This window comes from Saccopteryx leptura, chromosome 1 (assembly GCF_036850995.1).
Source record: "Saccopteryx leptura isolate mSacLep1 chromosome 1, mSacLep1_pri_phased_curated, whole genome shotgun sequence".
Taxonomy (NCBI): Eukaryota; Metazoa; Chordata; class Mammalia; order Chiroptera; family Emballonuridae; genus Saccopteryx; species Saccopteryx leptura.
The window spans coordinates 59,077,034-59,090,218 of record NC_089503.1 but is presented as its reverse complement, the minus strand read 5'-3'; the positions used below and the strand labels follow the sequence as shown (position 1 = coordinate 59,090,218).

At 44.1% G+C, this 13,185-nt stretch overlaps 2 protein-coding genes across 6 annotated transcripts in view; one reads left to right on the top strand and one right to left on the bottom strand.

Moving 5' to 3' along the window:
• PAAF1 (proteasomal ATPase associated factor 1) overlaps positions 1-7,065 on the bottom strand; it is a 48,420-nt gene extending 41,355 nt beyond the window's left edge. For 2 of the 4 annotated variants that reach the window (XM_066368131.1, XM_066368149.1), the window contains exons 1-2: positions 6,973-7,065; positions 4,800-4,840 (exon numbers count right to left, since the gene is read on the bottom strand). In XM_066368131.1, coding sequence (XP_066224228.1) covers positions 4,800-4,840; positions 6,973-7,019 — 88 coding nt within the window. In that variant the 5' untranslated portion in view covers positions 7,020-7,065. The other 2 variants (XM_066368138.1, XM_066368180.1) reach the window with 2 other exon arrangements.
• A 121-nt stretch (positions 7,066-7,186) lies between these two features.
• Positions 7,187-12,923, top strand: COA4 (cytochrome c oxidase assembly factor 4 homolog). 2 transcript variants are annotated; one of them, XM_066368046.1, is made up of 2 exons: positions 7,187-7,340; positions 10,523-12,923. In XM_066368046.1, the coding sequence occupies exon 2, from the start codon at positions 10,535-10,537 to the stop codon at positions 10,787-10,789; it is 255 nt and encodes an 84-aa protein (XP_066224143.1). In that variant the 5' UTR covers positions 7,187-7,340; positions 10,523-10,534; the 3' UTR covers positions 10,790-12,923. The 2 variants fall into 2 exon arrangements, with proteins under 2 accessions (XP_066224143.1, XP_066224134.1); XM_066368037.1 differs by having other exon boundaries at positions 7,187-7,358.
• The last annotated feature ends 262 nt before the right edge of the window (positions 12,924-13,185 follow it).

Below are 13,185 nucleotides of genomic sequence, written 5' to 3'. Positions count from 1 at the left end.
GCTTGCTTCTATTTTCTCCTTCAAATCCTTCTAACTTTTGTAACTTCTTTCTAATGTCTGGGGCCGCTTGGGAGACAAAGGCTACGTTTATGAGCCTCCTATTCTCTGGGGCATCCGGGTCTAATGGAGTATATGTTCTATAGGTTTCTAAAAGCCTTTCAAGGAAAGCCGAAGGAGATTCATCCTTTCCCGGGATGATTTCGCTGACTTTACTAAAATTAGTTGGCTTCCTTGCTGCTGCCTGGAGACCCCTGAGCAGGAAATCATGATACTTGCGTAAAGCCTCCTGTCTCCTAGAAGTGTTGGGGTCCCAGTCAGGGGTGGTCGAAGGGAGAACTTCCTCTAATTCTTGCCTTTGACTGAGGCTATGTAGATCTTCATCCCCTAATGCTGCTTTAGCAGCCTCTTGGTAGATTCTTTCCCTTTCCTCAGAAGTGAAGAGAGTATAAAGAACCTTTGACAATCATCCCAAGTAGGACGATGAGTACGGAAAATGATTTCAAGGAGAGAAATTAGACTCTGGGGTTTCTCTGAAAACGGGGGGTTCTGATGTTTCTAATTAAATAAATCACTAGTAGAGAAGGGGACATAAATTAATCTAGCCGGGCCCCTATGATCCCCCCTGCAGCTTCTCGGAGGGGAAGCAAAGGTGCCGGCTTTGGAGCTGGTGGCATACTAGGATGACCATAATTGGCCCCTGTATGAGTATGGGGTGGGCTTTCCCAAGAGGGGGCCAGTCCAGGTTGTGGGTTTGCTGCGGGGGGTAGCCCCGTGCCTTTAGGCGGGTCCTCAGCTTGTTCTGGATATGGAGGAGGAATGGGATCTAGTAAGGACTCAGTGGCCCCTGGATCTTCTTGTATTACTGGATAAAGTCTGTGGGCAGGCTGTGGCTGTTCTCTCAAAGTTTCTTGTTTTTGGGAGGGAAGCCTCCCTTTGCCTTCATTTGGGGTTGCCAATAGGACAGCTTTTCCTCCTGCCTGGACTTTATCTTCCTTAATATAGTTCTTTTTTTTTAATTTTTTTTAATAACTTTTTTTTTTTTAATTTAATTTTATTTTATTTTTAGAGAGGAGAGAGACAGAGGAGAGAGAGACAGAGAGAGAGAAGGGGGGAGGAGCTGGAAGCATCAACTCCCATATGTGCCTTGACCAGGCAGGCCCAGGGTTTCGAACCGGCGACCTCAGCATTTCCAGGTTGACGCTTTATCCACTGCGCCACCAGAGGTCAGGCCCTTAATATAGTTCTTAAAAAATTTCTTAACATAACCTGGTCTTCCCGTGGCTATGTCAATCTACACATCTATATATGGCATCTGGTCAGGGTGCGGGACCCGATAGACATCTGCCCTGACAGCAAAGAGTGTGGGTAAATTGAAAGTGCCCTCCGAGGGCCACCCTACACCAAAGGTTGGCCATTCTAGTTCACAAAGAGTCCGCAACGTGGCGGAATCAACAGGAGTCCCATAGTCTCATGCCCTGCGAGAGAAATCAGAAAAGTTATCAAGCAAGCACTGAAGAGGCGTTAGGGCAGCAGATTGCCCCTGACCCATGGCCCTTGACTCGCGAAGGAATCCTGTGAGGAAGCAATGGGCGAAGCAGACAAACCAAATATGCACACAAACAAACAAAACTTCTAAACCAAAACCAAAGGGAGAAGGCAGCGTCCTGCATTCCCCGACCAACTGGGTGAGGAGAAATCAGGTGGCATCCCACCTGCTCCACTACACCCTTTTCTAACCAGAGCTCTGTTTCCAAATATTCGAAGAGGAAACTTCCTTACCAGACAGTCTAGAGACCTCCGAATGTTTCAAATCAGCCAAATTCAGTTTCCAAACGGCAACTGCCAGAGGCTGGCCAGCTACTAACGTCTGCTGCAGCCCACTCCATGAGGAGGGGTCTTACACGGCCAATCTCGCTGGGGCCTCCATATGTTACATCCCAGGAGACAGACCACAGCAAACCCAAAGTGAATTTTATAAGTTTTATTGCAAACCTGCGCAGGGACTGCAGGCAACCCACGCAAGGGAACACTGCAGCCCCGAGCTTCTAAAATGGCTCCTTATAGGGTGGCTATCTAGGCTGAGCAAGCAAGCAGCATTTACAAGGGCGGGAGGGGTGCGGTTAGCTGACCTCATTCTTGGCTAAGTCTCTAGGGTAGGGGCTTCCTTGATCTGGGTACATAGAGTTCAGTGGAAAATATTGCTACATTTCTAACAGTTGTTTATCTTTTTTCCTCTAGCCATGTACTGGATGTACTCAGTTTTCATAGCTGGTGGCCTGTACCGCTTGTCCTAAGATGTCACAGCAAGGGGTCGCTCAGTCTGCTGTAGCCCCCCGGTCAAGGCACATATGAGAAATCAATCAATGGACAACTAAGGAACCGTAACGAAGAATTGATATTTCTTATCTCTTTCCCTTCCTGTCTGTCTGACTCTATCTCTGCCACAAAAAACAAACAACAAAAAAACAAACAAAAAACAACAACCCCAAAACCCTCTTCTTCCAACATCACAAAGAAAACTGAGGCTATAACATACTCTTAAATGTCCATGTCCATGCTTACGTATTTATCTGTATCTGCACTAACCCTAATTTTCTTTTATCTTAGTCTTTTATACTTAATTCAGTCTCTTCTCTGTCCTCTAAGACAGTGGTCCCCAACCTTTTTTGGGCCACATACCAGTTTAATATCAGAAAATATTTTCACGGACCGGCCTTTAGGGTGGGACAGATAAATATATCACGTGACCGAGACAAGACGGATGTAACGGAGGGAATCTGGTCATTTTTTAAAAATAAAATATCGTTCAGACTTAAATATAAATAAAACGGAAATAATGTAAGTTATTTATTCTTTCTCTGTGGACCGGTACCAAATGGCCCACGGACCGGTATCGGTCCGCGGCCCGGGGATTGGGGACCACTGCTCTAAGACATTGGTTTTTAAATTAGTCCTTCTCTTCTCCACTTATAATATATATTTTAATTGCTCTCCAATTAGTTCTTTTTTTTTAAATTTATTTTTTATTACAGAGACAGAGAAAGAGTCAGAGAGAGGGATAGACAGGGACAGACAGGAACGGAGAGATGAGAAGCATCAATCATTAGTTTTTCGTTGCTCATTGCGACACCTTAGCTGTTCATTGGTTGCTTTCTCATATACGCCTTGACTGCAGGCCTTCAGCAGACCGAGTAACCCCTTGCTGGAGCCAGCAACCTTGGGTCCAAGCTGGTGAGCTTTTTGCTCAAACCAGATGAGCCCGCGCTCAAGCCGGGGACCTCGGAGTCTCGAACCTGGGTCCTCGGCATCGTAGTCCGACACTCTAGTTACTGCGCCACCGGCCGGTCAGGCTCCAATTAGTTCTTATTTTTAAAAACAAAACTCTTGATTATGAGACTTACTAGCTACCATCTTCTCTTCTATGCAGCACTAATTTACTAAAAAGAAAACTGTTTTAAACAGAACTAGAATATATTATTATACAAAGACATTAAATGTATCTGAAATGGAAAATACTCAGTAAAATCAGTTACCACAGTAACTGCAAAAAAATAGATGGGAATAATACAAGAATGTCATTCAAAGGAAAAATTTATAAGACTTAGGAACTGTGGATTTTAAGGGTAAAGTAACAAGGTTTTACACTCTGATGCCTAGAATGATGGTAACTTAAGAAATGAGAAAATTGCCTGACTAGGCAGTGGTGCAGTGGATACAGCATTGGCCTGCGAGCTGAGGATCCAGGTCCAAAACCCTGAGGTTGCCAGATTGAGCATGGGATCATAGATATGACTCCATGGTTGCTGGCTTGAGCCCAAAGTTGCTAGCTTAAGCCAGGAGTCACTGGCTCTCTGGAGACCCCAGGTCAAGGCACATATGAGAAAACAATCAATGAACTACTAAGGTGCCGCAACAGAGAACTGATGCTTCTCATCTCTCTCCCTTCCTGCCTGTCTATCCCTCTCTTCTCTGTCCCTCTCTCTTTCTCTCTCTCTCACTAAAAAGAAAAAAAAAATGAGAAAATTAAGAAAGAGAATCTATTTGATGACGGAAGTGCTCAGCTTGGTTTTGGATGTGATAAATTTAAAATGACAATGAGAGCTTCAAGTGAAACAGGTAGCATACAACTGCTTGAAACTGAAGAGAGATCAAGGCTAGAACTATAAATCTAGGAATCATCATTAGGAACGTCACATTAGAAGCTATAAAACCTGACCAGGCAGTGGCACAGTGGATAGAGTGTTGGACTGGGATGCCGAGGACCCAGGTTCGAGACCCCGAGGTCGCCGGCTTGAGCACGGGCTCATCTGGTTTGAGCAAAACTCACCAGCTTGGACCCAAGGTCGCCGGCTTGAGCAAGAGGTTACTCGGTCTGCTGTAGGCCCCGGTCAAGGCACATATGAGAAAGCAATCAATGAACAACTAAAGTGCCACAACGAAAAATGGATGCTTCTCATCTCTTTCTGTTCCTGTCTCCATTCCTGCCTGTCTGTCCCTATCCATCTCTCTCTGTTTCTGTCAAAAAAATAAAAAAAGCTATAGAACTGCTTGGAATATAATAACATATGTCTAAGAGACTGTTTAAGATACATCAGCAACATACCTATGAAAAAGTTTATGGCTTCCAAATGGAAAACCAACCTGAAGGCCTTCACCTAGAATGGAGGAGTTGGGGTGACATCAGCATAGCATAGACTGCACTGTGCAAGGAATTTGGGCCAGGAGTAAATAGGAAGCTTTCTTCTAGGGATAGTAAACCTTTTTTCTAAAGGGAATGTGCATAGATTGAAGGACATTACCTGGAGGGTGACAGCTCAGCCAGGCCTCCCCTTCATCCTTCCTATGAAGAGAGACAAAGCCTAATTAGGGTCACTCAACATTGAAAAGGATGCCACTGATGTAAGTGGAGGAAAATCATATAATTTCCAGTTTGGCCATAGTACTTAGACATGATCTAGTCCAGGGGTCGGGAAACTTTTTGGTTGAGAGAGCCATGAATGCCACATATTTTAAAATGTAATTCCGTGAGAGCCATACAACGACCCGTGTATGTTACACATTATCCAATAAAAATTTGTTGTTGTCCAGGACAGCTGTGATTGGCTCCAGCCACCCGCAACCATGAACATGAGCGGTAGGAAATGAATGGATTGTAATACATGAGAATGTTTTATATTTTTAATGTTATTATTTTTTTTTATTAAAGATTTGTCTACGAGCCAGATGCAGCCATCAAAAGAGCCACATCTGGCTCGTGAGCCATACGTTCCCGACCCCTGATCTAGTCTAATACCTGACCCAGGCATAGCTTATTCTAACACAAACTTTATTTGTTGAAGAAATTATTTGTGGATTAAGAGTTTAATGCACATATCTGTTAGTTAAATGAGGCTCAGTTAAATTAATCAATAGGGAGTTCACTATCCGTTAATAGTTGCACAGCTCTGAAAAATCAAGAATATATTTATCTATTTTAGAGATTACTGTAAGCCAGGTGTTGTGCTAGACACTGCATAGTAGCATCATTAATCCTCACAGCAATTTAACAAGGTATCTTTTATTTCCATGTTAAGGATAAAAAACTGAAGCTCAGAGAGAAGTGACTTGCTCAAGGTCACTTAGCTATAAAGCACAAACTAAAACCTGGGACTATATATAAGATCTGTGTTCTACCACCTCACAGATAAATTTTTTCACATTTTAGAATGCACTGCCTCATTCAAATCATTACTACCCTTACACTCTAGGTCAGGCATCCCCAAACTATAGCCTGCAGACCACATGCGGCCCCCTGAAGCCATTTATCCATCCCCCCACCCCCCCTCCCCTGCTGCCGCACTTCCGGAAGAGGCACCTTTTTCATTAGTGGTGAGAGGAGCAGTTCCCATTGATTTCAGTCAGTTTGTTGATTTAAATTTATTTGTTCTTTATTTTAAATATTGTATTTGTTCCCATTTTGTTTTTTTACTTTAAAATAAGATATGTGCAGTGTGCATAGGGATTTGTTCAGTTTTTTTTATAGTTGGGCCCTCCAACGATCTGAGGGACAGTGAACTGGCCCCCTGTGTAAAAATTTGGGGACCCCTGACCTAGGCTTTTAGGTTGCCAGCAACTCTGAATCACTTACTTGTTATACAATCATGGGCAAGTTACTTCCTCTGATTCTGATTCTGCATTCCCTCATAGGCACCTGATGGCCCTCAATAAATGTTAGTGTTCTTCGTTACTAATCACACATTCTGTTGCAGTAAGTAATGTGTTATTTTATTTTAGCCCACTTAGTAAGGTTTAAGTTTCTTAAATGCAGGAATTTACTTATCATCTTGGTACCTAGAGAACTAAATATATGTTAGATAAATGAACGGTTTGCTGTGTATTCCCAATTAAACTGTCAGGTTGAGGACAGGAACCACTCCTTCAGTTTCCAGAACGCATCTGAACAGCACCGAGCATCTAAGTCAGAGTCTGGACACGGTAGGTGCTACATGGTTTACTGAAAAGCATGGTCCACTATGACAAATACTACTACTAGGGGCCCAGGAGGCTACAAATTTTACATCACTCACACACACACACACACACACACACACACACACACACACACGAAGACAATGATGGTGGCGGTGGTGGTGGTGAGTACTGGGATTTTCGCAAACAGCTGACAATCGATAAATATCTACTAAATGACAATAACTACTGGGCCTCCTGCCGCTCAGTTTTCCTATCTTTCTCCAACTCAATGATCCTAGTTTTGATGGTGTAATCACACAACGCTTATGTGTTCCCTTAACCTTAGGATAGCTCTCCTGAGAATGAAAAACAATGACCATGTGGGTTCGAGATTTTTCTAGACGCAGTGCTCCCTCGACAATTGAGGTAACGCCATGGACATCAAGGATCGGGCAAGGCTCTTAACGGAAAGACAATATCCACTACCCGCCTCCTCTGTCCCGGTTCTAGGACTGGATTCACCTGAGGGCGTGGGCCCAGTCGCTCTGAATCCTCAAAGGCGCCGCCATCTTGACCCCAGTTCCACCACCCCGCCTCTTCCGCTTTTTCCCGGAAATGGATTCCTCCAAAAGGGCTGACGTAAGTACGGAGAGCCGGATCTACACCGAGAGGCCACCAATGAAAATGCACGTTGGGTCCCTTCCTCTCCATTCCCTCCACCCCCTTTCCGCGTGCGCGCTCTTCACTGACGCTGGATCCTGCAAAATCGACTTGCTGAAATGCGTGTTCAGGTCCTCTTGTCCGTCTGTCAGGCGGACACTGCGTGCTACGTCCTTGCTCCTTGAAGCGTGACGGGCACAACTGGGGTGCGCCTGCGCCATCTCCTGAAGGTGGGAGCGGAGCCTCAGGTGATTTGGCCACCCGGGTTTCTCTGCTTTTCTATTCCTCCCATGTCTTCCTGCTCTTGGCCGGACTCCGTTTCAGCTGGCGGCCATCTAGTCTTCCCAGATTTCTGTCAAGGGTCTTCCTCTTTTAACTCCAAGGGAGACTAAAGCCGGGATGTAGTGGGGAAAAAGAGTACAGTAGTATTTACTGAGTCCTGTGGTAGCCCAGTCATTTAGTATCATTATGTTAATCCTTACAGTAATTCTGTGAGTTAAATATTGCGTTAAGAAGGAAATAAAACCATTCCATGGTAAGGCGTGTGTCGGTATTCGAACCCAGATTTCTTGGTTTAGGATTCAAGGCACTTTCCCCTGTGCTCTAACGTTTGCCCCATTACCTTTAAAGAGTTCGTAGTGAGTTTAGAAAGAGGAAACATGTACAGTAACGGGTTAATTAGTAGAAACTGTCATTTATTGAACTCTGGGCGCGCCAGGCTCCTTACATATATTATCTCATTTAGCCTTTCATAATTTTGTGGGATATAATCTCTATTTTTCAAGAGAGTTTTTGAAGCGATTTGCTCAAGGTCACACAATATGTCAGTTACAAAGGTCGTTTCTAGCCCCACTGTTTCAAAGCCCGTTTCCCCCTTTCTCAGGTTATACTGCCCCCAAAGCAAATGAGTTATGTAGGGCTATGGAGTGCTTAAATCTTTGTCATTTCCCCCTTGCCCTTTAAACACCTAACTTGGCTAACAAGGTCTGGCAGTGACCAAATACTTTCTCATCTTGCCAGTTTCATTTGTTTTGTTTTCTCCTCATACTCAGTTCCCCAGTCATTCAGAACTTTCCTTTCCTCTCCTGTTAAACTGTTTCAGCTCCCCACCTTGCTCTTCCATTGACAGGTATATCCTTCCTTTCCATCTCTAACTAACTCCTATTCATCTTTCAAGTGTCAGTTTAGAAATCACTGCCTGTTTCTACCCTTGTCAGGATTAGGTATCACTCCACTGTGTTCCCAATCTCAGCTATCTGTACACAGTGTATAAAACTGCCCATTTATTTGTCCAGATTGTAAATTCTATGAAGGCAGGAACTGTATCTCCTGGTCACTCTGGTATGCTCAACTCTAGCATAGTGCCTGATACATGATAGGTACTCCAATCATTTGTCAAATGAGCCAGAGACACAGGAAAGGTATTAAATCTTTTTTTTAATTTACTTTTTTAGATTATTTATTTATTTACTCATTTTTATTAGAGAGAGAGGGAGAGATAGAGAGAGAAAGGGGGAGGAGCAGGAAGCATCAACTCCCATATGTGCCTTGACCAGGCAAGCCCAGGGTTTTGAACCGATGACCTCAGCATTCCAGGTCGACACTTTATCCACTGCACCACCACAGGTCAGGCCACAGGAAAAGTATTAAAGAGTCCTGGTTCCTTTATAGGCTACCATACTGAAATTTGTACATAAGGCTGAGATCATTTCCTTCAAGTCTTTTTTTTTTTTTTTTTAAGAGAGATAGGAAGGGAGAGAGAGAGAGGGAAGAGAGAGATGAGAAGCATCAATTTGTAGTTGCTTTACTTTAGCTGTTCATTGATTGCTTCTCATGTGCTTTGGCCGGAGGGCTCAAGCTGAGCCAGTGACCCCTTGCACAAATCAGCAAACTTGGGCTTCAAGCCAGTGACCTCAGGGTTTCAAACCAGGACTTCCCAGTTCAACATTATCCACTATACCACCACCAGGCAGGCAACCCAGCCTTTCATTTTTTTGTTTTTTTAGGGAGAAACAGACAGGGAGGGAAAGAGATAAGTATCAACTCGTAGTTGCAGTACTTTAGTTGTTCATTGATTGCTTTTCATACGTGCTTTGATGAGGGAGCTCCAGCCAAGGCAGTGACCCCTTGCTCAAGCCAGTGACCCCATATTTAAGCTGGTGAGTCCACACTCAAGTCAGCCATCTTGGGGTCTCGAGTCTGGGTCCTCAGCATCCCAGGTTGACACTTCTATGCATTGTTCCACCAACTGGTCAGGCAAGCCAGCCTTTTTTTTTTTTTTTTTTTGTGACAGAGGGACAGATAGGGACAGACAGCCAGGAAGGGAGAGAGATGAGAAGCATCAATTCTTCGTTGTGGCACCTTAGTTGTCCATTGATTGTTTTATCATATGTGCCTTGACCAGGGGGCTACAGTAGACCAAGTGACTCCTTGCTTGAGCCAGCGACCTTGGGTCCAGGCTGGTGAGCTTTTGCTCAAACCAGATGAACCTGTGCTCAAGCTGGCGACCTCAGGGTCTCCAACCTGGGTCTTCCGCGTCCCAGTTCGACACACTATCCCCTGCTCCACCGCCTGGTCAGGCACAAGCCAGCCTTTTTTAAGTTCTTCTGTATGCTACCTTCTCAGTGTTTCTGATGCAGATGATCTTGGGAAGTAATTTAGGCAAATACACTTCACAGTTAAGTACTTTCAGTTATCTCACAGACTCACCTCTTGCCCTGGCTGCTACATGCTGTATGTTATAGCTATACAACTCTCCATTTCTCCCATACATTAAACCCTACCCATACTTGGGTACACCCCAAGTGTTAAACTTTGTTCTTCTCCAGTCATAGAATAAGGTCAATATTAAAAGAGAGATTAATTCTTTTGGGGTGAATCAGAAATAGATTCTCCAGAAAGCTGGTATTTCACTTAATTCACATTCCATTAGCAGAATCCATATGAGCTTATTTAGTGTTCCATGTATTCTCACATACTTATTACATTTAGTTCAAACCATTTTGTAGGCCTGCTCCTGCCAGACCTAGTAGTACTGAGGGCACCAAGTTGAATCAGGCTCATTTTTTGTCCTCAAATAGCTTAGTCTCCAGAGAGAGGCATATGCATAAATAAGCTATAACAGTGCAGTAGGCAATTAATTTTTTTAAGATTTTATTTTACTGCTTTTACAGAGAGAGAGGCAGGTAGAGCAAGAAGTATCAATTCATAGTTACTTCCCTTTAGTTGTATGTTGATTGCTTGTCCTATGTGCCTTGACCGAGCAAGCCCAGGGTTTCAAAATGGTGGCCTCAGCATTCTAGGTTGACACTTTATCCACTGCACCACCACAAGCCAGGCGGTCCGTGTTTTTATAATAGCGGAGCCTCATATATCATGTTTCTACTCTAACCTTGCCTCCATTGATGTCTAGAGACTCCCAAAGATGTCAACTCAAGGCCATACCTGGAGCCAACAGGCGAAAAAGGAGAGTGAGGAAGAGGACCCACTGGACCAGTTGATCTCCCGCTCTGGCTGTGCTGCTTCCCACTATGCAGTGCAGGAGTGCATGGCCCAGCACCAGGACTGGCGACAGTGCCAGCCACAGGTGCAGGCCTTCAGGGACTGCATGAGTGAACAGCAGGCAAGGCGGCGGGAGGAACTGCAAAGGAGGAAAGAGCAAGGCAGTGCCCACAGCTGAGACCCCAAACCATCTATCCCTAGAGGATGGCCTGCAGAAACTAGCACCCAGAGAAATCATGGGAGGAAGAAATCCTAAACTGGAAGTTTGGGCCAAGAGGTATAAAACTTGGCGATAGTCTTCAGGTTTGGGATTGAGAGCCGGGCAGCCATGGTTTAGACATTGACTGTCACAATGAAAGAGCTGTCATGTTTTCGTGGTGAGATCCATACATCCATACTCATCTTGTTCCTTGAATATCAAATATTGACCAATATTTGCCATGTAACACAAGGATTGGTGTTATGTGGGAGACTGCAAGTTGACAACAGTCCTCACAGTTTAAGATTTAAGGGTAAGCTCTTCCCCCACAAATCTCTGATTGTTTGATTAAGTTGCTAAAGTATGCCTTTCTCCACACCTCTGTGTTAGCTGTGTTTCCACTAGTCCCATCCTCCATGTCCCTTGAAGAGACTAGAGGCAGTTTTCTTTTTATCCTTTGTTTTGTGAAGCTAAGATGTTATACATGGTGGGGGGTTTTCTGCACTGGGGAGAATTCTTGGGTTGCCTCAGAAATGTGGCTTTATATCTGAGATCTCTTTGATTTGCAAATGACTTTGCTTTACACTATAAAAATAAAGCTTTTGGGAGTGCAGGCACTTTTTGGTAGGCCATTGGCCACCGTAAGACCTCCCAGTCCCATCCTTTTTCTTTCTGTGCTTATTTTCTGATCCTCCACTGTTCATACCCCAGGCCTGCAAAATGACGAGTTGTGCTGGTTCACGGCAGGGTTAAGGCATGGTTGTCTACTCTACATCTTGGATCTGTGTGCCAAGTACTGAACTGATTACATGTACATTGAATTTTAGAAGTAAATTCACAATCTAAAGGTAAATTGGTTACCTAATCAGCTCTTCATTTATCCAGTCATTGGTTCAACAACAGCAAATTTTTCTGAGACCTTCTCATGTACCAGGCATTGTTGGACACTGATAAATAATATGAGCTCTGTCTTCATGTTATTTGGTCTAGTTTGAGAGATAGCAAAAAAACAAGACTGGAACAACTAAATAATTTCTGATAATGATACAAATGACTTTATCTTTCATAAGATGTTTGGATATTTCATTCAGTCTGATGGAAGAAAAAAATGTGAAAATTAAACATTGAGTGATTCTTATATGCCAGAGTCTGTTGAATTAACAGATGTAGAGTCTAACCTCAACACACTCCCAACCCAACAAACACACTATGTCAGTTAGCTTGACATTTAAGAAGTACATTTGGCCCTGACCATTTGGCTAAGTAAAGAGAGCACTGACCCAGCGTTCTGACATCCTAGGTTCTATCAGGGCACACATGAGAAGTTACCATCTGCTTCTCTTTCCCTCCCTCTCCCCCTTCTCTCTTTTCTTCTCTTGCAGCCAGTGTCTCAGTTGGTTTGAGCTTCAGCCCCAGGCACTGAGGATGGCTAGATTCATTTGAGCATCAGCCCTAAATGGGGCTGGGTGGATCCTGGTTGCGGCACATGCAGGAGTCTGTCTCATTATCTTCCCTCCTCTCCAAAACAAAAAAAACTCAACAGGACATTTAACGTAAAATACAGATTTCTCACCTTTGAAAAACAGAGAAGCTGTCAACATGGAATTTATATTCCTACTTGACAACAATTTGCTAGAGCTGATTACGGTTTCTCTTTTAGGTGGTTGTGTCCTCTGACTCATGAGTTGCCACCACTTCTCATTTTGCTTCCATGGAATTACATACCCAGTCTGTTTCTTTCTGCCTAGTCCAGAAAGGCATTGGGAGTGGAAAGGGAGTTGGGAGAGTGATTGCTGTCATAGAAGCTGGAATGCAAAGGGACATTGGTTGTCATCATTATCAATCAGTAATACTTCTTGTGTGAGTGTATCTCATATCATAAAATAGAAGCACAAATCTGAAGTATAGTAGGCCCTGAAACTACCTTTGTGTTGGCATTTGGAGAGAAGAGAAAGAGAATATAGCAATACCAGCTTAAAGAACAATAAAATCCTATTTCAACCTTCAAGCAGAAAGCACTGACTGGGTATATAGATAAATATGAATCTGTGTGTTCAGTGCTTTGGGTCATCAGAAGTAGTGTGGAGTGAGTTTTATTTATTTATTTATTATTTTTTTTCCTGAAGCTGGAAACAGGGAGAGATAGACAGACTCCTGCATGCGCCTGACCTGGATCCACCCGGCACGCCCACCAGGGGGCGACGTGACGCCCCTCTGGGGCGTCTCTCTGTTGCAACCAGAGCCACTCTAGCTCCTGGGGCAGAGGCCAAGGAGCCATCCCCAGTGCCCGGGCCATCTTTGCTCCAATGGAACCTCGCTGTGGGAGGGCAAGAGAGAGACAGAGAGGAAGGAGAGGGGGAGGGGTGGAGAAGCAG

Coding starts and splice junctions, on each gene's coding strand:
- COA4 (XM_066368046.1), top strand. CDS start 10,535: ATGTCAACTCAAGGCCATACCTGGAGCCAACAGGCGAAAAAGGAGAGT.